This window comes from Monodelphis domestica, chromosome 1 (genome assembly GCF_027887165.1).
Source record: "Monodelphis domestica isolate mMonDom1 chromosome 1, mMonDom1.pri, whole genome shotgun sequence".
NCBI classification, from domain to species: domain Eukaryota; kingdom Metazoa; phylum Chordata; class Mammalia; order Didelphimorphia; family Didelphidae; genus Monodelphis; species Monodelphis domestica.
The window spans coordinates 396,852,828-396,877,277 of NC_077227.1; the positions used below are offsets into that span (position 1 = coordinate 396,852,828).

Consider the following 24,450-nt stretch of genomic DNA (forward strand, 5'->3'; position numbering starts at 1 on the left):
TGGCAACCAGCCACTTTGAAGGGCCCTTCCTCTCAAGGGCCCCTGTTTTCCTTATAACTGGGGCTCTGACACTGGGACTTGGTGGTCTCTCTGTCCACGCTGCTGTCTCCTTCCCTCAGGTGCCCCCAAGTGAGTGGAACAGCTCTCTCTCCAGGACGGGAGGAGACAGTGAGATCCCTTGCAGACGAATGCGCAGCGGGAGCTATATCAAGGCCATGGGCGATGAAGACAGTGAGGATTCGGACACCAGCCCCAAGCCATCTCCCAAGACAGCTGCCCGGAGGCAGAGTTACCTCAAGGCCACCCAGCAGTCGCTGAGTGAGCAGAGCACCACCCACAGGTGAGCCCAGGTCCTCACCTCACCTTGGCAATCAATGCCAAGAGACCAAACCAGACCCAAGCCAGGTCCCTGCCCTCTTCTTGGAGCCCTGGGCTGAGCCTCAGGACTCTCAGGTTCTAGGTCTGGCTCTGCCACGGATGACAGCAATATGTGACCATGGCCAAGCCCCATCTCCATTGGGATTTAATTTTTTTTCTCTGAAAATAGAACCTAGAATGTCAAAAATGGAAGGAACCCAGGGGGCAGCTAGGTACCTGACCGGATAGAGCTCCAGCCTAGAATCTGGAGAGCTTGGATACAAATCTGGCCTTAGACACTTTCTAGCTGTGTGACCCTGCACAAGTCACTTAACCCTAATTTCCTAGCCCTTGCCCTTTTTAGAGTTTTCTAAGGCAGAAAGCAAGAATTTATTTTAAAAAGAAAGCGAGAGAAAGAAAGAGAGAGAGAAAGAAAGAAAGAGAGAGAAAGAGAGAGAAAGAGAGAAAGAAAGAAAGAAAGAAAGAAAGAAAGAAAGAAAGAAAGAAAGAAAGAAAGAAGAAGAAAGAAGAGAAGAAGAAAGAAAGAGAGAAAGAAAGAGAGAAAGAAGAAAGAGAGAAAGAAAGAAAGAAAGAAAGAAAGAAAGAAAGAAAGAAAGAAAGAAAGAAAGAAAGAAAGAAAGAAAGAAAGAAAGAAAGAAAGAAAGAAAGAAAGAAAGAAAGAAAGAAAGAAAGAAAGAAAGAAGAAAGAAAGAAAGAAAGAAAGAAAGAAAGAAAGAAAGGAAAGGAAGGAGAGGGAGGGAGGAAGAGGAAGGAAGGAAGGAAGGAAGGAAGGAAGGAAGGAAGGAAGGAAGGAAGGAAGGAAGGAAGGAAGGAAGGAAGGAAGGAAGGAAGGAAAGGACCTGAACATAGAAAATGCCAGAATTTAAAAGGAACATAGAGATTGTGTCTGCCATGCCCCCAGCCCACTTTATAGACAGAGAAAGTGATACCCAGAATGAGAAAGGAACTTGCCCCAAAGGGCTAGAATAGGCAGGGCCCTTCCAGTTTTAATAGTCTGGTCCTTGTGGCCTCAGCCAGGCCCTGAGCATCTCAGGCCAACAGCTAGCTCTCTGCATCTCCTCTCCATGTCCTGGGCGCAGTTCCCTCCCTGGATGGTCTCACGGTCAGACTGTCTGATTGCATACAGGTTGTCCTGGTTAGAGGCTCCCTGTGTTAAAGGATGCCCTCATTAGAAGCTGTCCTGGTTAATAATACTAATAATAATGGCTTGAGAGGCAGCATAGTCTAGTGAATAGAGAGCTGGCCTCAAAGCCTGCATTCAGGTTCAGCCTCTGATACTGTGTGACCCTGGACACTCAGTCACTCAGTGCCCTGGGCAACTCTTGGTGACAAAGTTGAGTTGTGTTTTTTTTTAACCCTTACCTTCTCTCTCAGGATCAATTCTAAGACAGAAAGTCAAGGGCTAGGAAAACTGGGCTAAATGACTTGCCCAGTGTCACACAGCTAGGAAGTGTCTGCTGTCACATTTGAACCCAGATCCGTCCTGACTCCAGGCCTTGCTCTCTCTCCACTGAGCCCCCTTGACTAAATTGTAGAGAAAGTGTAGACCTGCTTCAGTAGAGGCAATTTCCTCACCTGAGAATTCTCTAAAAAATAATCATAGAAGGGGGCAGCTGAGTAGCTCAGTGGATGGAGAGCCAGGCCTTAGAGACAAGAGGTCCTGGGTTCAAATTCTGGCCTCAGACACTTCCTAGCTATGTGACCCTGGGCAAGTCACTTACCCCCATGGCCTAGCCCTTACCACTCTTCTGCCTTGGAGCCAATACACAGTAGTGATTCTATGATGGAAGATGAGGGTTTAAATAAATAAATGAAGGAAGGAATAATCATAGAACCAGTTCCTATCCTGTTAACAGCTTCCTTAGCAATGTGAGGTTTGCTCAGTGAGACAGGTGGGGTGGCTATCATTACTTCTCTCCTTCCCCCATTTTACAGACAAAGATACTGAGGCTCAGGCAGGCTGAAGAGATTTGCCCACGGTCAGGCAGCTGGGGAGCATCGTTTGCGATTGAAAGCCAGAGCCCATTCCAAGGGCTTCATCTTTCCACTAGAGCACATTGCTGAGGTTGCCCTGGTGAGGGGTTACCATGGGTACTCAGCCCGCAGACACTCACGCCTTAGTCTCCTGCAGGGCTGGGATTGGCCCCAGCTGGGACACGGACTGGCCCGGCCCATGTGGTTTTCGGCCGAGTCCAGCGTGAGCTGCGGCTGCCATCTGGTGGTGGCCACGAGTAAGAGCAGCCTCTGTGTCCGCGGGGGCCTCTCTCCCCATCCCTCCGCGGTCAGCTAATGCCGACTTCCTCCGGAAGGGTATTGCTGAACGCTCGCTCGCCCGCCGGTTAGCTCCATCCCTTCGGTAACTGGGGCCCCTCCAAGAGTGAAGCGTTTCGGGCAGAATAATGCTCCTGGATCCCGCCGGTGCTGAGGACAGCTCCTTTTCTTACCTCCCTGTGGTGAGGAGGACATCCCCGTCCCCCGTCTCCTCCCTTCTGTCCCTTCTGACACCCCCACAAGCCCAGCTCCCCCTTAAGCCGACGGAGCAGAGTCACATGCCGACTAGCCCCGGGGGTGTCTGGGGTCTGCCCGTTGACTCACTATATGCCTTTCGTCAAGCTACGCTCTTTCTCTGTGCCTCAGTTTCCCCTCCTGTAAAATGAGAGTCTCTGATGTCCTTATTCCCATTCCTTGGCCTCACCCACTGTTTCCCCGCCTCCCCAGGAGCTTAGACCGCCTTGACTCCGTGGATATGTTGCTGCCCTCCAAGTTCCCGAGCTGGGAAGAGGAATATAATCCTATTGGCAATAGCATTACCGAGTCCAGCTGCATCAATCAGGTGAGAGGGAAAGGATGGATGGGGGGCAGCTCATGGGGGGGGGGGCAGTGATAAACACCCCCAGATTCCTTTGCTCCTACTGAGCTTTCTGTTTCCAAGGCTTATGGTTTCCCTAAGACTGTCATCATCCTGTTATAAAAATAGCCATTTTAAAAAAAAATTTTATATATATATATAAAGAACAAATAGTTCTCTAAGGTTGGCAAACCAAGGAAAAGCATACTGGCTCCGGAGTCACAGGACTCGAGTTTGAATCCTGCTTTTGATGTGTTATATGTGTGACTTTGGAAAAGTCCCTGGACTTATAGAAATCCCTCTACAATGTAGAGGGTGGTCTGGATTGCCTCAAAGGGTCTTTCTAGCTTGTGATCTGAGTTACTGTATATGCATCATCCCATTTGATCCTCACAACTAGCCTGTTTGTGAGATTCTATAGGTATCTGCATTAAGAAGCAGGGGGGGGTGGGCAGCTGGGTGGCTCAGTGGACTGAGAGATAGGTCCAGAGACAAGAAGTCCTGGGTTCAAATTTGACCTCAGCCACTTCCCAGCTGTGTGACCCTGGGCAAGTCACTTGACCCCCATGGCCTAGCCCTTACCACTCTTCTGCCTTGGAACCAATACACCGTAGTGATTGTAAAGTGGAAGGTAAGGGTTTAAAAAAAAAAAAGAAGCCTTTGCTAGGTGACACTATGCCTAGGGTCAGGAAGGCTTATTATCTTCCTGTGGCCCCAGATACTCACTAGCTATGTGACCCTGGACAAGTCACTTAACCTTGTTTGCCTTAGTTTCCTCATCTGTAAAATAAACTGGGGAAGGAAATAGCAAACCAGTTCAGTATCCAAATAGGGTCACAAAAAAATTGAACATAACTAGATGACAACAAAGAGATGGTAAAATGGATAGAGTGCCTATCCTGGAGTCAGAAGGCATGAGTTCAAATCCAACCTCAGTCATATAATTCTGGATGAGTCACTTAATCTGTCTGCCCAAAAATGGATATAATAGCAACATCTACCTCCCAGGGTTGTTGTGAGGATCAAAAAAGACTTTTTATATTGATTATATATATATATATATAACAATTGGCACAGTGCCTGGCACATAATAAGTGCTTTGTAGATGTTGTTGTTATCATGATTATTATTATGTATTTGAGGAATTGGAGTGATTTGGCCACAGGCACACAGCTGAGTGTCCAGCCCTAAGAGAGCATCTGCATTTTGCTGAAGACAGTAAGGCTTAGCACTTCCCAACAGGAAACAAGGATGGGGTTTAAAAACACAGTGAGGAATAATCCAATCCACAGCGTGACTTGTCACTGAAACCAGCTCTTAGCCTTGAGGCCCGAAGGCCAGGCTGCAGCTCAAATCTGTCTCATTCTTCAGCCATGACAAGGACAGGAAGCCCCAGGGATGTCCGAACCTGCCCTCTCCTTACACCAGATTTCCCCCTAAGCTGACCGGGCTGCCAAAGGAGTTCTGTCAGCCGCCAAGGTGAGAGCTGTAAGCGCCACCAGGCGGGCACTGTACCGCCCGGAAGAGGGAGAGCAGCATGAACCAGGGCCTGATGGGAGTGCCCCTAGAAGGGCCTTCATGGGCACAGAGGGGAGGGGACCCAGGCCTACTGTAGGCTCAGCCTCAGTCTTTCAGCTCTCTTTCCCCATAGCCGGGTGCCCAGCTTGGTAGAACTCTTTGAAGGGTGGGTAGGAGATAGTCCAGAGAAGAGGATTGGGACTTAGAACCCTGGTCTAAGGGTCTGTTCTGAGTGTCCAAGCTCGGACCCCAAGCAGCCCCTGGTCCTTGTGCCCAGGACTGAGACCATAGACGAGATGCAGCCCAGAGAACATCCCATGACACCTTCAGAGGACGCAATATCTGGATTCCAAGGATCTAGATTCAAATCCTGCCTTTGCTACTTGTACAATCTTGGGCAATCCCTTTACTCTCCAGGCCTCTGTGTCCTTATTCAAAAAAGGAAAAAGTTGGGCAGGATCAGGGGTTCTAATAATTTGTTTTTAATCAAATGGTCCAAAAGTGGAACGGGGTACCATGGGAAGTAACGGAGATTTTCAAACTAAAGCTGAAAGCACTTTGAAGATAGTCTTTGGATTTGGAGCTTGAAGGGACCTAGAAGATCATTTAGTCATAGGATCATAGACTCTAGAGATGGAACGAACTTTAGAAGCTTTCAAATGAAAACGTTTCATTATATAAGGGAAGAAATGAAGGCTGAGGAAAAGTTACGTGACTTGCCCAAGGTCACACCACTAGTCAGTACCTGAGGTCGGATATTCTCAAAGACCTGACGCTCAGATCTTTCTGACACCGAGTCTAGTGCCCTTTCCATTTTAAAGTAGTCTTCAAGGAGCTGACAAAATTCCCCAGTGCAACCTGAACCAGAAGAAAATGTCATTGGGAAATGTTTAACAAAATAAATATAATGAAAAGTAAATATTGTTAATTTGTGGTTTTCTAAGTCAGTATGCTTTCCTATTTGAGTTTGACACCACAGCGCCATACTGTACTGTCTAATAACCCCTTCTTTTTGGAAATGAGTCCCAGAATGGAAAAGGGACTTACCCAAGATCCTGTGGCCAGTCAGGGGCAAAGCACGGCTTTGTAAATGGGTCCTCTGATACTAACCCTAGTTTTCTTTTCTCAATACCTTTTGTTTTGTTTTGTTTTTTAAACCCTTACTTTCTGCCTTCCAATCAATACTGGATGTCAGTTCCAAGGCAGAAGAGTGGTAAGAGCTAAACAATTGGGGTTGAGTGACTTGTCCAGGGTCACACAACTAGGAAGTGTCTGAGGCCAGATTTAAACCCAGGATCTCCTGACTCCAGGCCCAGCTCTATCCTCTGGGCCACACAGCTTCCCCTCCCTGATACCTTTTTGCCTCATGTATCATTGAGGACATTTATCTAGGAAAAGGTTGAACTGAAAGACTTTCTACCTCTGAAAGATTGTACTACCCATGAATCTCCCCCTTTTTTTTAAAATCCTCACCTTCCATCTTGTAATCAATACTGTGTATTGGTTCCAAGGCTGAAGAGTGGTAAGGGCTAGGCAATGGGGGTCAAGTGACTTGCCCAGGGTCACACAGCTGGGAAATGTCTGAGGTCAGATTTGAACCCAGGACCTCCCATCTCTAGGCCTGGCTCTCAATCCACTGAGCTACCCAGCTGCCCCCATGAATCCCCCTTTAGGGGGATACATAAAACTAGCTCTGGCAAAGGAATAGTCTTCTGGGAGCCCTAAGGGACTTTCCAATCCTTTTTAATGCTAGTACCTTCTATCTCTTAATTATTTTCTATCCATCCTGTATGCAATTTGTTCATCTATATGTGGATGAATACAGATGTATGTTGGATCCCCTTTAGATTGTGACCATCTCAAGGGCAGAAACATAGTAACTGCTTAATAAATGTTTATTGATTCATTGATTAAGCTCTGAGAGTCTGACTCCTGTCAGTAATTGTGAAAGGATCAGCGCCACCCCCTGATGCCTGAGGTCTCATTTATTTCCCACCATTAACCTCCCTCACCTCTTTCTTCCACAGATCTTTGGACAGGCCTCATTTGTGCCTCAGATATTTTCCCATGAGGAGCAGGTACAGTACACTCGCTATCTTGCCCTCTATCTCCTGTCTTTCCTCCTGTCTTCTGGTCCTTCCCTTCCTGAGGGAACCTTCCCCTACAGCTCTGAGGCTCCCGAAGCTGAGGATCTGACTCAGGGATGCCAGTCAGGACCTGGGAGGCTCCCCCAACCCTAGGGTTGGCTCTGGATGTCCCCTCCTGAAGGCTGAGGGCCTTCACCACAGAACCCTGACTCCCTGGAGGTCCTCTTCCTCCCCTCAAGGGACTGAACCCACCAGGAACGACCTGGATGTGGCTTCATGAATTGTTTGGACCAGACTTGTGATTTCATTGGTAAAAGGAGTTCCCAGTGAGAAAATTTCTTCTGCCAATGCACATCTATACCTGCTCTGCAGTTTAATCTCAGAGTTACCTGGGGCACTGAGAGACTGGGCAACTTGGCCAAAGTCACACAGCTAGTAAGTGTCTGGAACTGGATTTGAACTCATGAAGATGAATCCTCCTGATTCCAAGCCTGGTGCTCTATTTCCTGTGCCACCTAGCTGCCCCCAAGGTTGACTCTATACATTCTCTCTGCCACTCTGAGTGGTGACTGATTATTGCTAGAAAATTTCCTTCAGTGGGGCAACCAGTGGCTCAGTGGATGGAGAGCCAGGCCTAGAGACGGGAGGTCCTGGGTTCAGATTTGGCCTCAGATACTTCCTAGCTGTGTGACCCTGGACAAGTCACTTAACCCCCCTTGCCTAGCCCTTACCACTCTTCTGCCTTGGAGCCAATACACAGTATTGATTCTAAGACAAAATGTAAGAGTTTTTTAAAAATGGGAAGAAAAGAAATTTTCCTTTACTATAACCCTGTGAGGGAAGCATGCAAACATCACTCCTGTTGTCTGATGCATATGTGTTCTCATGTGTCGGATATCCACATCCATCCCTTCCCATCCTGGGCAATACTTGTCCATAGCCTTCCAAAACTCCTGTATAGAGGATCCACCTCTCCACCGAGACCCTCCTTGGGATTGTTCACTGTATTGTGAATCCCAGTGCAACCAGGAGACAGTTCATCTATCATCACTTAAAATTATTTAAAGCCCACCTACTTTTTCTGGCATATATGTGTACATATATATCTATAAGACACATATATGAAATTTACATAAATGTATATATTCTTATTTAGGTCACCTGGGATTTTTGTGCTTCTGAGGTTTTGGTGGCCATAACTATGTAAAACGATGGCGAGAATAGTTGTGTATTTTTAAAAATTAAGACTTTTATAATAAGGATCAACTTGGGAAATTTCTCAAGTACAGCCCATCCCAGTCTCCTTCTCCCAGTCAATTCTGGGCCCATTGCCCATTTGGAGAGCCTATCCAAGATATGTGCATTGCTGGGCTAAGTCAATGGGCTACCCATCCAACTCTCTGTCATCATCTGGGTAACAGGCATTTTTCATTCATCATCCCTTGCTTTTTCCTGTGGCTTAATAGACCAATCTTTTTTCTTTTTTTGAGAGGCCCCGCATCTCACAGTGGAGGCCTTTTAGTGTTCCCAAGTTCAATTCAGTTAACAGCCAATCAATTAATCAATCAATCCAACTTCCAAAGCACTTGATGGGGTTTTTTAGCTGCTTTACAGCTTTAAGTACCTCCTCTGTGCTCAGTACCAGGGATACAAATATAAAAGTGAGCAGGCTCTGCCCTCAAGGGGCCTGCATTCTGTTGGGGACAATGGCATCTCCAAGCGAGGGGCATGTGGAGAACCCCACTATCCATGCAGAATCTCCCCCTCTTCTTCTTGACCTTGGAGCACGAGATTCTCCGTGATGGTAGTAGGCAAACCATTTTGGCAAGCATGCATCTCCCTGTTTTATTGATGAAGGATCATTAAACCAAGTTTTCTCTGGGGTAATATCTATCAAAGAATCTTATGGGATTGCAACAAGTGCATGAAAGACACTTTGCTGGCAAAGATGATTGGCTACATTTTCCTCTGCCAGATCAAATAACAACAATTTTATAGTGCTTTAAAATTTGTGGATGCTTTTTACATACATTAATCTCAGGGTGCTTGGGCAACTTTCTCCACTGTGTCACCTAACTGCCCCAAGGCATGTACTACTAAATGCTATCATGTCATTATGCCCATTTACAGATCAGGAAACTGAGGCTAAAAATGATGGAGTCACAATCCTTTCCTGAACTTAGCACAGGGGAAAGAGTGCTGACTTTGGAGTCATGGGTACTGAGTGCAAATCTCAGATCTATTCCTTACTACTTTTATGAACTTGCAAGTCACTTAACCTCTCTGACCTTTAATCTCCTTTTTAAAAAAACCCACACCTTCCATCTTAGAATAAATGCTATGTATTGATCTAAGGCAGAAGAGTGGCAAGGGCTAGGCAATGGGGGGTAAGTGACTTGCCCAGGGTCACACAGCTGGGAAGTATCTGAGGGTATATTTAAACCCAGGACCTCCTGTCTCTGGATCTGACTCTCAATCCACTGAGCCACCCAAATGCCCTCTTAATCTCCTTTCTGAAAAAAAATCTGGCCTCTAAACTCTGAGTGAGTTCATGTTCTGCCTCTGATACATACTATGTCAGTGACATTTGGAAAAGCACCTAGACTTTCAGTGCTATAGTGATTTTTAAGACTGTAAGTCATTAGGCAAAAAAAAAGATTATACTTTTTTTTAAGACTATAATTTTTGGGGGCAGCTGGGTAGCTCAGTGGATTAAGAGCCGGTCCTAGAGACGGGAGGTCCTAGGTTCAAATCTGGCCTCAGACACTTCCTAGCTGTGTGACCCTGGGCAAGTCACTTGACCCCCATTGCCTAGCCCTTACCACTCTTCTGCCTTGGAGCCAATACACAGTATTGACTCCAAGACGGAAGGTAAGGGTTTAAAAAAAAAAAGACTATAATTTTTTTTTAAGTCTAGAAGTTGTTTTTTTTAAGATCTTGAGTTTTGGGGGGTTTTAAGTCTAGAAGTTGTTGGGAGGTTTTATAAGTCTTTATTGTTGTTGTTTTTAAAGACTCTTAAGTTGTAGAAGGTGCCAACCTGCATTGATAGAGGGAGTTTCCTTACTTGGGAATAATCCTTAACCAATGAAATGTCAGGTTCATTCTCTCTATTCTAGGGATAGTTAGGTAGTGCAATGGATCCAGACTCAGGAAGACCTGAGTTCAAATGCCACTTCCTACACACAGTAGTTGTATGATCCCAGGCAAGTCATCTGTCCTCTCTCTGCCTCAGTTTCCTAGCTATAAAATGGGGATAATAATAGCACCTCATTCCCAGTGTGGTTGTGAGGATCAAATGAGATCTGCAAAGCTAAAAAGCTCTAAAACTATAAATCTCTTCGCTCAGTGCCTAGCACATGTTGTTCAGTCATTTTCAGTTAGTTCAACTCTTCATGACCCCTTTTGGATTTTGTTTTATTTAGTTTTTTGGCAAAGATACTAGAGTAGTTTGCCATTTCCTTCTCCAGCTCATTTTACAGATGAGGAAACTGAGGACAACAGTGATAAGTGACTTGCCCTAGGTTACACACCTCATCTGAGGCCAGATCTGAACCCAGAAAGATGAATCTTTCTGACTGTAGGCCTGACATTCTGTACACTATGGTGCCACCTAACTGCCCTAACATTTCATTTGTTGAAGATGCTGTGTTCTGTCATTTCAGTCATGTCCACTCTTCATGACCTCATTTGGAGTTTTATTGACCAAGATACTGGAGTGGTCTGTCATTTCTTTTTCCAGCTCATTTTACAGATGAAGAAACTGAGGCAAACAGGGTGAAGTGACTTTCCCAGGGTGACACAGGTAGAAAGTGTCTGAGGTCAGATTTGAACTCAGGAAAACATCTTCGGGATTCTAGGCCTCACGCTCTATCCACTGCACCATCTAGCTGCCCCTGGCATATAGTAAGCATTATGTAAATATTAGCTGTTATTATTATTATTCCTGATCTATAATCAACAAACCATAAACACAGAAGGGTCTTGTTTTCTCTACATTTCTCAGTTGAGTTTTGAGAGGATTTGGTCTCCTATAGAGAACTGTTTCAAAAGCCCATTCCTTCTCATTTTTCATCAAGAATAATTGATTTTGTAGAAATGAGGGAGTAGGCATATTAATTGCCTAATGCCTTCTTAGTGGCTTATTTTTGTTAATAATAATAAAATATTGTATTAATGACAAACCAAATACATTAGCGAAATATTTAATGACAAACCATGTTTTAATAATAAATTTGTCCTTATCTTTTCTATTTGGGGGTGGGGGGGGTCTTCTCTTCCTTGAGGTATCTCATAAAGTACTTTGCTTTCTCTTTGATCTCATCCATGTGGCTACTCCCCCCAGTGGTACAAGTTACACTGTTCATCCACACCTGACTCTTGCCCATATCCTCCAGTAAATACTCCCCAGAGGACCTCCCCAGTGTCCTGGGTGCCTTCCTCTGCCTCTCATGACCTTGCTTGGATAACCAGCTCTTGGGTGATTCCTCGCTTTCACCACATAATAGAGCCTCCTACTTTTTCTGATCATACCTCCCTTTAATAATGGCTTTTACATGACTTCTTCTGTTTAGTCCTTTGTTGTTAAGAGTCTACTCCCACCTATTACGAGTTTCTTCATTGCCTTTTGGGTGACTCTACAACTTTAATTCTTCAGAGGTTGGTACTCCATGTCTTGCCACCATAAATATGGAATCACCAGAAAAATATTCATGTTGAAAAGATGGATCTTTATTTGGGGGGAGAAGTTTGGGATCATCAGAATATAAATTTAAAGCTGGAAGGAACCTAAGGCATCATCTAAGCCAACCTCCCCATTTTGTAGGTAATGTCAGAGGTAGAATTCAAACTCAGGTGACCTGACTCCAAGGCCAGCCTTCTCTTCACCATATCATGTTGCCTCTCTCTTTTAACAAGTACTCAAAATTCTGATGCATTTCCTGAACTGCTCTTCCTGTTGGAAGGAGATATATTAGAACCCCTAATGTCTAAATCATATTCTCTCAGGGCCCAAGCATCCCTGTTCACCCTTTACTAGATTGGCATAACTCTCACCTCTGGAGAAGCCCAGGTCTTCACTTCAGATCATAAAAAATCAAAACCAGAAGGGCCTTCAAGACCATTGGTCACAAAACCACAGAACCTCGAAGTTAGCAGGGTCCTCAGAAGCCAAATAGCCTACGCATGCCTGAACAAGAATCCCCTCTATAACACACTGGACCTACTCCTAAAATAGGCCCGCTGCCGAGCCTTCGCTTGAAGACCACAAGTGAAAGGGAGCTCACCATCTCCCAAGAGCAGTCCATTACGCTTTGAGATGACAGATTATTAACAAATTTTCCCTTATATGAAGTCTAAATCTGCCTCTCTATAACTTCTACCCATTGATCCTACTTATACCCTCTCGGGCCAAAGAGAACAAGTCTAATTGATGAAACCTTGGAAGACAAATGCCATGTTCCCTTTGAGTCTTCTCTTCTCCAGAATAAATATCTCTAGTTCCTTCAACTAATTCTTACATGGCATGATTTTTGAGATCTTCCATCATTCAAGTTACCCTCTCCTAGACATTTTCCAGCTTATCAGCATATTAAACTCAATGACTGCTCCTCAGTCCTGGACATTCCCTATGATTGCATTAGCTCTTCAGGAACTTTGTCTCACCACTGACTCATGTTGAGTCATGTGAAAATCCCTCTAACCTCCTGATATTTTTCAGACAAATTGCTGTCACCTCCTATTATACTTGTGAAGCTGTTTCTTTCATCCCAACTATGGCAACATTTATTGCTATTAAATTTCATTCTATTAAATTTGGCCCACTGTTCTAACTTGTGGAGACCTTTTTGGATCCTAATTCTTTCATAGAGCATAATACTTGGGCCTCTTAGCTTTGTGATATCATGAAATTTGATAAACATTAAATCAGTATTGACCATTCTCTGGGTTTAACCTATTCAACTAGTTCTGAATCCACTTGACTTCACTCTTATCTAGTCTATAGCTTTCTACATTATCCACAGAAATCATATAAAAGATTCTGTCAATGTCTTGCTAAAATCTAGGTTAACTCTAACTAAAGAATTCTCCTGATTTCCCACATCAAAAAAGGAAATAAGGTTGGTCTGGCATGGTTTGTCCTTGCTGAAGTCATAGTGGCTTTTCATGACTGCTGTTCCTTTTCTAAATATTCACTAGCTAATAATATGCTCTGTTCACCAATTAATAATATTCACACTAATTAATGAATACCTGTTAATTAATAAACTCATTAACTAATACATTTACTAAGTAATAATCTGTTCTAGGATTTTACAAGGAATCAAAGTCAAGGTTACTTGGCCTATAGTTTGTAGACACCATCCCCTTCTCTTATTCCAAAATTGACATATTTACCTTTTTCCAGTCTCCCTTCCCAGGCCTTTCCTCTACTTCATAATCTCTCAAAGATAGCTAACAGTAACTCAAGAATTACTTCTTCCAAAAACAACTGCTTGATTACATGGGTCAATTGGGATATGGCTGGGGATGTAGACTCTAATTATCACCCCAGTACAAATATCAATAATATGGAAATGGGTTTTGATCAAGGACACATGTAATACCCAGTGGAATTATGCATTGGCTACGGGAGGGGTCTGGTGGGAGGGGAGGGAAAGAACATTCATCATGTAACCATGGAAAATTTTTCTTAATTAATCAATAAATTAAATTTTTTAAAAAATTACTTCTTCCAGTAGAGGTACTTTTGCATCTAATTCCTTTAGCTCCATTGAGGGAAGGTAGTGCTCTCTTACTACTTCCTTATTTGTCTTGGGTTCTAATGCCCTATAAGCTATTTTTACTCTATCCTCTGGTCCTAAGATTATTTTCATTGGCCAAGAAAAGGTTGTAGTTGAGTAATTCTCCCTTCTCTTTCTTATCCATTATCATTGGCCCATTCACCCAGATCTAAGCCATCTATCCATTCTTTGGTTCCTGTTTTCCTAAGAGTAAATAAGGCACTTTTTGTTGTCTCTATGACTCTTCCTCTCTCTCAGTTCATTTTCAGTCTTAGCATCCTTTTCACTGCCCTCCCACCTAATAACCTTTTTTTTCATCTTTTTTCCTTGCTCTTGCTTCCTATTTTCTGTGTATTTGTCTTCTTTGTTTTTGTTTATAGGCATACTAGAAATATTATTTAGTAGAAAAAGTCAATATAATGAAAAACACAATCAAGTCAAATGGACAGCTAGCTATTGAGGCAGCCATGATGTCTAGGTCATTGTTATTACCAGGTAAGATAACACATCACAGAACCAAGAGAAGCAAACATGAAGAGTATATTCACTTAATATACTTTCCCCATGATCTACCTAGTCTTTTAATTTTTTTAAATTTTGTGTTTATGTCAAGAATTCATTAGAGGGGGCAGCTGGGTGGCTCAGTGGATGGAGAGCCAGGCCTGGAGATGGTTGGTCCTGGGTACAAGTCTGACCTCAGACACTTCCCAGATGTGTGATCCTGGGCAAGTCACTTAACCCCTATTGCCTAGCCCTTACCACTCTTCTTTCTTAGAACCAATACACAGTATTAACAGAAGGTGAGGTTTGTTTGTTTTTTTAAAGAATTCATTAGAAAAGAAAAGGAAAGGGAAAAGTAGGTCAAAATAATTGATAGTATATGCTGTGTTCCACAGCCATAATCCAGAAGTAGTCTGAGTAAAACAGAGTCACCCACAAACCCATTACAAAGAATGGAGGGAGATATTTGCATTTTCTCCTCACTCCTTTGGGGTCATCATAATTACAAAGTCTCCAATTTCTTTTATTGTTCTTTCCACTTATATCATTGCATTCATTGTGCATATTCTTTTCCTATTTCTAACTTTACTTTAAATCAGTACCTCTGCCTTCTCTTGCTTCTCTATAATGCTCATCAATTCATACACTATGCATGTCTTTTTTTAATCAGTGTATCCACATCAATCTCTTTAGACAATTTCCTCTTTTCTTCTTCTTCAAAATTATTTTTCTGTGTCTTCAAAATTCTATTTTTTAAACTCTTACCTTGAATCTTAGAGTCAATACTGTGTATTGGTTCCAAGACAAAGGAGTTCCAAGACAAAGGGATGGTAAGGGCTAGGCAATGGGGGTTAAGTGACTTGTCCAGGGTCACACAGTTAGGCAGTGTCTGAGCCCAGATCTGAGCTCAGGATCTCCTGTCTCTAGGCCTTCCTCTCAATCCACTGAGTTCCCTAATTGCTCCCCAAAATTTTATTTTTGAGAGTTTCCCATCCCTCCTAGAAATCCCCTATAGAATTTTAGTTCATGATTTTTAGTTCAAACCTACCTATGGTTTTTCTGAACCCTTTGAAATCTGTACTCTAAAAACCTAGGATGCCTGTCAGACTATGCCCAGCTTTCTTCTTTTTGTTACAAATTCTAGGAAGGAAGTCACTTCTCCCCATCATTTCCACTCCAACAACCAGCTCCACCCTGTTAATGAGAAGTGGTTCAGGAATAGCAATTCCCCTTGTTGTTTTCTCCACCATTTGACAGATTAAATTATTATTAAGGTATTTTGGTTTCTGACCTCATCATTCAACTGAAATTGCCTTTTCCACTGTTACTGGTGATCTTTTAATTGCCACATCTAATGGCTTGTTCTAGTTCTCATCCTTCTTGAACTCTCTGCAGTCCTTTATTTTACACTGTTAATCACCATCTCCTCTTTGATATTCTCTCCTCTCTAGGTTTTTATTATACTTTTCTATTCCTAGTACAGCTTCTTCTCAATCTCCTTTGAGGGATCTTTCTCCAAATCATGCCCGTTAATCATTGGGCCCTCCAAAGCTTTAGCCTGGGCCCCCTTTGCTTCTCTCTATATATTGTCTTGTTTTAGCATCTCATCAACTCTCAGAGGTTCACATCTCTCTACAGATGATTCCCGAATTGCTGTATCCAATCTCAGCCTACATCCTGAACTCCAGGCTTACATCTCTGCTTACCAGACATCTTGAACTGAATGTCTTATAGGCATCTCAAATTCAACCTGTCTAAAACAGAACTCTCTCTCTCTCTTTCTCTCTCTCTCTCTCTCTCTCTCTCTCACACACACACACACACACACACACACACACACACACACACATACACACACAACAACAACAACAACTCCTTCTTCTTTCCAGCTTTTCTATTATTATTTTTTTAAACCCTGACCTTTGTCTTAGAATCAATACTAAGTATTCATTCCAAGACAGAAGAGTGGTATGGGCTAGGCAATTGGAGTTAAGGGACTTGCTCAGGGTCACACAGCTGGGAAATGTCTGGGGCCAGGTTTGACCCAAGACCTCCTCTCTCCAGGCCTAGCTCCCATTTCCTATTATTATGAAGGACACGAGCATCTTTCCAGAAACCACAGGCTTGCAACTTCAATGTCATCCTTCATTCATCACTCACACTAACTCCACTTATCCAGTCTTTCATCAATTATTCTTGTTTCTACCTTTTCAACATCTCAAACATATATGGGAGAGGATATATATATATATATCCTCTCCCTCATAAAAAAAAAATCCTCATCACCTTTCACCAAGACTATTTCAGTAGTTTTCTTATTGCTCTCCTTGATTCAAGTTTCTTCCTATGCCACTCAGCTGCCAAAGTGATTTTCACACACACACACACACACACACACACACACTCCATAAACATCAGTGGTTCCCTATTACCTCTAAGATAAAATATGAAGATGTCTGATGTTTAAAACTCTTTACAACCTGGCCCCTTCCTATCTCTCCAGTAATCCAAGTTCACTAGGCTACTTACTCTTCTTTGAACACAACCCTCTACATGAAAAAAAACAATTTTTTACCTTAATTTCTTATATTTGAGCCAAATTTTCATCCTCCTTTCCTCTCTTCTTCTCTTCCTCCCTCCTTCCCTTCCACTCCTCCCTGAGATGGCAAGCAACATGATAAAGATTTTACATGTGTAATAGAATAAAACATCTTTTCATATTAGTCATTTTGTGAAAAAAACTTGAAAAAGCAAAATTTCTTCATGTGAAGAAATAAAGTAAAATATAGTATGTCTCAGTCTGCATTCAGATTCCATCAATTCTTTCTCTGGAGGCGGTTGGTGTTTTTCATCATGAGGCCTTGAGGATTGTCTTGGATCAATGTATTCCTACAGATAGCTAAGTCATTCACAAATGTTCATCATTTACTGTATGATGTTCTCCTGATTCTTCTCACTTCACTTGGCATCAGTTCATGTAAGTCTTTCTAGATTTTTCTGAAATGATCCTCATCATTTCTTATTGCACAGTAGCATAGTTCATTACAATCATGTACATTTACAAACTTGTTCAGCCATTCCCCGGTTGATAAACATCCCCTCAGTTTCCAATTCTTTGCCACCACAAAAAGAGCAGCTATAAATATTTTTGTACAAACATGACCTTTTCTTTTATCTTTTTGGGATACAGACCTAGTAGTAGTATTACAGGGTCAAAGAGTATGCACAATTTTAAAGCCCTTTGGGCTTGGCTCCAAATTGCTCTCCAGAATGGTTGGATCAATTTATAACTCCAACAGCAGTGCATTAGCATCCCAATTTTCCCACATTCCCTCCAACATTGATTATTTTCCTTTTCTGTCATATTAGCCAATCTGATAAGAGGTCATTCTATTTTGGCACAAACCAGCACAGTACCATGAAAAGAGTACTGACTCTAATATCGAAGGACTCGGGTTCAAATCCCACTTTTCACATTTATTACCTCTGTGCCTTGGAGTCTCTTAACCTCCATGGGCCTTAGTTTCTTTAACTGTAAGATGAAGTGGTTAAACTTGAGAGCCTTTGGGGTCCCTTCCCATTCTATAACTTATGATCTAATTGCTTGAGAATTTTCCTTTACATTCACCATAAATCTGTCTATTTGTAATTCTACTCCACCAGCTCCACATTCTATCTTATATCATTTTTGTTTCTGCTTCCATTGAGGGCCATCCAAATTTTTGCCATCTCGCATCCCCACTTTGCTTCCTAAATTTCCTCAAATGAGTGTACCTTTGTAATATACCAAGTTTCTCTACTTCTTCCCTCTTACCGATGTTGGATTTTGTGAATAAAGTATATATGCATATTTTAAAATATGTATATACAAACTCTTCCAAAGACATGGTTCCTAATCTAAAAAGTCTCAGAGATATCTCTGGATTCAGATTTTCCCCCTTGCATTCAACTTGCTATTTCATCCTATGAATTACCCATAAATAGGTGCACACACACTTAAGGAATTGGATTTTTTTCCCCTGCATTTTGCCTCCTGTGAATTTGAGGACCTCTCTATTGCTATTCTTCTTACTGAATTGGCCCTATCCCATTCTTCTAAGATATCTAGCTTTTGAGAGATCTCCAAAATTAGTTTTCTTTTTCCCCTTTTTTCAATTCATCCTTCTCATTTTACAAATGGAGAAATTTAGTCCCAGAGAGGAACAGGGACTTGCCCGCAGTCCCTGAACCTTTTAGTCTTGTAGAGGAACTAAAACATGAGAAATAGAAAGCTCTATTGGCTTTGGCCTTTTGCCCATAGAATAAAGCCCAAACTCCTCAGCACTGAATGTCCTCCGGAATTTGCCTCCAAATCTATGTACAATTGAAATAAAGGACAGAACATGATCATTGTATAAGAAATTGGCAAGCAAAATCCAAGAGATATTTAAGGGAAATAGAGATCACTTTCTCATTGGGGGACTCAGAGCACTAGCTTTCTGGAGGAGGTATCATCAAAGTTGGGCAATGAAAAATCATTAGGATTTAGGTAGGTAGATAAAGCAAGGAGGGGTACAGTATTTCATGTTTAGGGCATTCCATAAGGAAAATTTGAGGGATAGGAAGGCCAAATTTTATGTTTTGAGTATAACAAACCATCCACCGTGACTGGAACACATCATGTCCTCTTCACTTACTATAGCCTTCAGGCCTTGTATACTGGATAGACCATTGGACTTAGAATCAGGAAACCACGAGTTCAAATCCTGCCTCAGATACTTAATAGATCTGGGACCATGGTCCAATCACTTAACTCTTCTTTGCATTGCTTTCTCCCATTTAAATGAGAGTGCTGGACCAGGGACTTCTGTGGTCCCTTATGGTTCTCAATCAGTTGTCTGACCATTTAGCTTTATTTACAAGTGAGGGAACTAAGACTCAGAGGATGAAAGGGAGTGAGAGTTGAGGCTGGAAAGGGAGATTGGAGGCATATGGCAGAGGGCTCTGAATACTAAGGACATGAATTTAATTATCATCTCTCTGCAGATGATTTTCAAATCTATTTATCCAGCTCTAACCTCTCTCCTAACATCTTGTTTCACATTTCCAACAGCCTCTGGATATCACGCACTCAATATGTTGTTAACTTCTAAAATTCTACATGTCCAGAACTGAATTGATTATCATTTTCCCCTTCTAAACTTCCCTGTCACTATAGATGGTACCACCATTCTCCTAGTTATCCAGACTCACAACCTAGATTTCATACTCTACTCCTCAAGCTCTTCTCATTAGCTGCTCCGTCCCCACCCCCCACGGTATCCAGTATGCTGTCAAGTTTTGTCAGTTCTACCTTTGCAGTTTCTCTGGTGTATACTGCCATTTTCTTCTCCAAAAAGCCACCACCTTCGTCCAGGCTCTCATCTTACCTAGACTAGTATCACAACTTTTATGTCGCTCTTCCTGCCTCAAGTGTCTCCTTGCTCTATTCCCTCCTCCACTATCTTACTTTATTTCCAAACTGATCTCCCTAAAGCTGCAGGTCTTAATATGTCACTATTCTATTCAGTATATATTTTTGGCTCCCTATTATCTCCAGTAGAAAATACAAAATCCTCTGTTTGAAAGCAAGAAAAACAAAATTGATATAAATGCTTATAATCAAACAAAACAAATTCTCCCAAAAAATATATATCTCAGTCTACACCATGAGTTCTGTAGTGTTTAGCTCACAGGCTGTTGTGCAGAGAGTGCTTTGCAAACCTCGAAGTGCTATAAAAATAGGTATTATTACTGACATATAGAATATTTCTGTGGAATGATATATTAAGTACTATATAATAAATATGTTGCACGTTATATATTATTATATATTATGTATACTATGTAATAATATGTTAAATGGTATATTACATATTATATAATAATTATATATTAAATATATAGAAATAGGTGTTATTACTAATATACTCAAAGAACTACAGAAACAAGAAGCAGCAGCAGCACCAATGCTCATCACACTATGGAGAAGGCTAGGTCAATGGAACCCAGGTTCTAGAACTGAGATGTCTTGGGTGCCCCTAAGGCTGTGACCCAGGCTCTCTTCTCTCTCTACTTCATAGAGTATCTTGGCTTTAATTATCACTTCTCTACTGATGATTTCTATTGCTACCTGATGTGGGAAAAGCACCAAACTCTGAAGTCAGAGGATCTGGATTCAAATCCCACCACAGAAGCTTATTAACTCTATGACCTTAACTTCTCTAGACCTCAGCTTCCTTATCTCTAAAATGAAGAAGTCAAACTAAATGGCCTCTGAGGTCCCTTCTAGCTCTCAATCTCCCTCCTATCTTCATTCCTACATTATCATTACCATTGGGCAGTTTTACCCAGATGCCCTTGAGTGTCTCTAACTCAAAATGGCCAAAAATGGCTTATCATCATCCTCTCTGAAACTTCTCCCTCTTCCAACCTTCTCTATCTTTGTTAAGAATACCATAATCCTTTCAGTCACCTATCATCCAAGTTCCCAGCTGTAGTGATCTCAGTCCTCCTCTCCCCTCCTTTTTATGGCCAAGTTTGATTCCACCTCTGCAATATCTCCTGAAACTGTATCCTTCTCTCCTAGTGCCTAGCACAGTGTCTGATGTATGTTAAGTGCTATTCAATTCACATGTTTGTTGATTTGTTTTTTTCTTATAATGAACAAACATCTAGGAAGCACTAATTTTGTGCCAGGCAGCTAGGTTAGAATGGAAAGAACACTGGGTTGGGAATCAGGAAGACTCATCTTCCTGAGTTCAAATTCAACCGTACAAGCTTACACATGTACTAGTAGTATGATCCTAGGCAAGTCACCTAACCCCATTTGCCTCAATTTCCTCATCTGTAAAATAAGCTGGAGAAGTCAATGGCAAGCCACTCCAGTATCTTTGCCAAGAAAATCCCAAATGGAGTCTCAGAGAGTCCACCACTGAACAATAATAATTCTGTGCCAACTACTATGTGTCATGCTAAGAATAAAAATACAAAGTAAAAATAGCTCCTGCCCACAAGGAGTTTACATTCTAATAGGAAGAAAAAACATGAATAGGGGAATGACATGCCTTTGATTTGGGAACATCACAGCTTTGGTCCATATAAATTTGGGGCTCTACAAATCCCACCATACTCACTAAAAGTTGGGTCTACTAGCTATGGACCAGTGATGGCAAACCTTTTAGAGATTGAATGCCAAGCCCTGTCCCTATCCCACCCTCAGACCAAGTGCTGTGCAGCCCCACCAAGACCACATGCTCTGCCCGGCTCTTTATCCCACAAAGGGGAGGGAAGAAACACTCCCATTGGGCTGCTGGGCAGAAGGGTGGAGGATGTGAAGAAATGTCATCAGGCATGGTAGAGAGGGGGAGGAGAGCAGCTCCCCGAGTCTCTCTGCCTCTCTAGTAAGGAACTCTCTGGGCAGGGAGGGTGGCCATGTGTGTGCCATCTTTGGCACCTGTGCCATATGTTTGCCATCATTGCTACAGACTATAGAGGCACACAGTTTTTAGACAAGTCTATAAATTTCAACTTAGCTTTTGGAAATCTAAATGAGAAATCTTGTCCAAAAACCAAATGGCCAACTTAGGGAAGGCCCCAGACAAGAGATGCACTAGATGAGCAGCCATGGATAGGCATCTTAAAAGGGAATGACCCTCTCAATGAAATAATATAGATGAATAAGAACTTTAAATGCTATAGTAATGGGAATTCTGGTTACATTATTATTATGAGCATTAAAGCTAAGACTTAGAACATGGAGGAAATGTGAGTTACTTTTTTTCTTCTTCCCCCCAGGTCAGAGAGGCAGAGCTGAGTGACCAGTACGAGGCTGCCTGTGAATCGGCCTATAGCGAGGCTGAGTCAGCCACTGCCGATGTGCTGGACCTGCCTCTCCCCAGCTACTTCCGTTCTCGGAGCCATAGCTATCTTCGGGCCATCCAGGCAGGATGCTCCCAGGATGAGGACAGCATCTCCCTCCAGTCCCTCTCCCCTCCGCCCACGGGCAGCAGCCTGAGCAGCAGCCGCACACTGCCCAGTAAGTTTTATTCAAAGAAGGGACAAGGGTGGATGGAATGGCTTGAGCCAGGGAAAAAGAGGAGTTGACTGGGAAGATGGAATACAACTTTGGGAATCTATTTGGTGAGAAAACAAGTGATGTAATGAAAGAAGAATGGGATTTGGAGCCATTGGGACCTCAGTTCAAATGCTGCTGCTGCTGCTACTTTCTAGATCACCGTGGGGGTGGGGGGAATCATTTAGCCTCAGTTTCCTTCTTTATAAATGGAAGGATCTCTAAGGACCCTTCAGATCTATATTTGATGATCCATCAGATTCCAGGTTACATATCCTATCATATCCTCCAGAGAAGCTCCTGGCTTACCTGGGCTTATGGGTACTGATTATGTTGTTCAGGTACTAAGTGATTCCCAGAACCTAGTGAAAGAGAACTCTGAACTCTAAGCCTCCTGGAGCTCAGGGCTGATTGAGCAGGAGACCTAAGAGGGAACTTTAGAGCTATAGTCAGCAGTTCATCTGAACAGTAGATAAAGTGCTGGGCTTGGAGTCAGGAAGACCTGAGTTCAAATTCAGCCTAACACACTTTACTAGCTATGTAACCCAGGGCAAATCATTTAATCCATGTCTGCCTCAGTTTCCTCAGCTGTAAAATGAAAATAATAATAATAGCATCTATCTAAAAAAAGTTGTTGTAAGGATCTGAGATAATATATGTAAAAACACTTAGCACAGTGCCTGGCAAATAGTAGGTACCATATAAATTCTTAATTCCTGTACTTCAACTCTGAAGACCTGTTGTGTGGAAGACATAATCAATAGATGCTTGTTAACTACATGGTTTGGGGTTGTCTCCAAAAGTAACAAGCTCTTCATCACTGGATGTCTTCAAGTGGAAGCTGGATGGTCACTTCTTCAGCATGTTATAGTAAGTCAGTAAACTAGAATTTCTTATGCCAGGTACTCTGCTAACAGGACATACAAAGAAAGGAAAAAAACAAGTTGGGGGCAACTAAGTGGCTCTTTGGATTGAGAGCCAAGCCTGGAGACAGGAGGTCCTGGGTTCAAATTTAGCCTCAGAAACTTCCTAGCTATGTGACTTAGCAAGTCACTTACCTCAATTGCCTAGCCCTTACTGCTCTTCTGCCTTGGGATTAATACTTAGACTAGATCCTAAGACAGAAAGTAAAGTGTTTCATTTTTTTTATTAGTCTAGGCAGAAGGTGAGAAGGACTCACACCAGGCAGATATTCAATCTGAATGATCCCAGGGAATAGACGTAGAAACAATGGGTGGAATAGGCAGAGACAGATTTCTCTTCCATATAAGAAAAAAACAGTGCCTTAATGTGGTTGTGAACCCTTTAAGGACAGGGACAGGGACAGGGTTTTGGCCTTTCTTTGAACAGTAATCCCTCACCTAACCAAGGAGTTACATTCCAGAGACCCCAGCAATAGGTGAAAATCCCTGAAGGAGAGGCGTTATATTTATGTATATTTTAAGGCTTTATAAACCCTTTCCACTATCCTATAAACCTTTTCCACACTCTTATAAATACTGAGCCAATCAGTGCCCAGGATACAGAACACAGAGCTGTGGTTGGCCGCCTTTTGGAGTACTTGCATTTCCATTGTGTACACTACAGTCTTCATCTGCAGAATCCCTCAATATAGTGAAAACTCTGTGATACAGAATTAGATTTTTTTTAATTAAAATCTGTGATACAGTGAAGCCACAATAAATAAACCGTGATATAGTGAAGGACGACTGTATTCCCTACACTCAACACAATGCCTGGAATATAGGGGAAAAAATCACTTAATAAGCAGTTGTTGACTGACTAAGGATTGCCTCCAAAGGTAGTGAGTTCCTTATCACAAGAGGTCTTCAAATAGAGGCCAGGGTGTTTACTCATTTATGATATTATAAATTACCATTAAGGTATAAGCTGTACTAATAACATAGAGCCACCTTCAGTTCCAAAATTACGAGACTCTGTGGTTCTCTGAGTAACTGGATCTCAAGAGCAGTGAGGAATTCATGAATTCATGTGATATAGAGGAGAGTTTTTCGAGGAATGCCACAAGGTTCAGTCACAGGTTTCACTCTTTTCCACCATTTTACTGGTTTTACTTAAATGAAGACATAGCGGTCCTGCTTATCAGATTTTTGAATGGAACAAAACTGAGAGAGAGCTAGCACACTGACTTCATTTGAATGAGTGCTAGACTAGAGAGAACAGTGTTGCAGTAGACAGACTGCCTTGAAGTTTATAGGACCAGGGTTCAAGTTCCACTTTCCCTAC

At 42.3% G+C, this 24,450-nt stretch overlaps 1 protein-coding gene across 3 annotated transcripts in view; it reads left to right on the forward strand.

Annotated features, from left to right (window-relative positions):
• The window catches only part of DLGAP4 (DLG associated protein 4), a 251,795-nt gene that overhangs the window by 148,204 nt on the left and 79,141 nt on the right, over window positions 1-24,450 (forward strand). For 2 of the 3 annotated variants that reach the window (XM_056811842.1, XM_056811843.1), the window contains exons 3-6: window positions 120-340; window positions 3,097-3,211; window positions 6,772-6,822; window positions 21,927-22,167. In XM_056811842.1, coding sequence (XP_056667820.1) covers window positions 120-340; window positions 3,097-3,211; window positions 6,772-6,822; window positions 21,927-22,167 — 628 coding nt within the window. Of the gene's footprint in view, window positions 1-119; window positions 341-2,520; window positions 2,832-3,096; window positions 3,212-6,771; window positions 6,823-21,926; window positions 22,168-24,450 lie in introns of those variants that run through there. The other variant, XM_007474282.3, reaches the window with a different exon arrangement.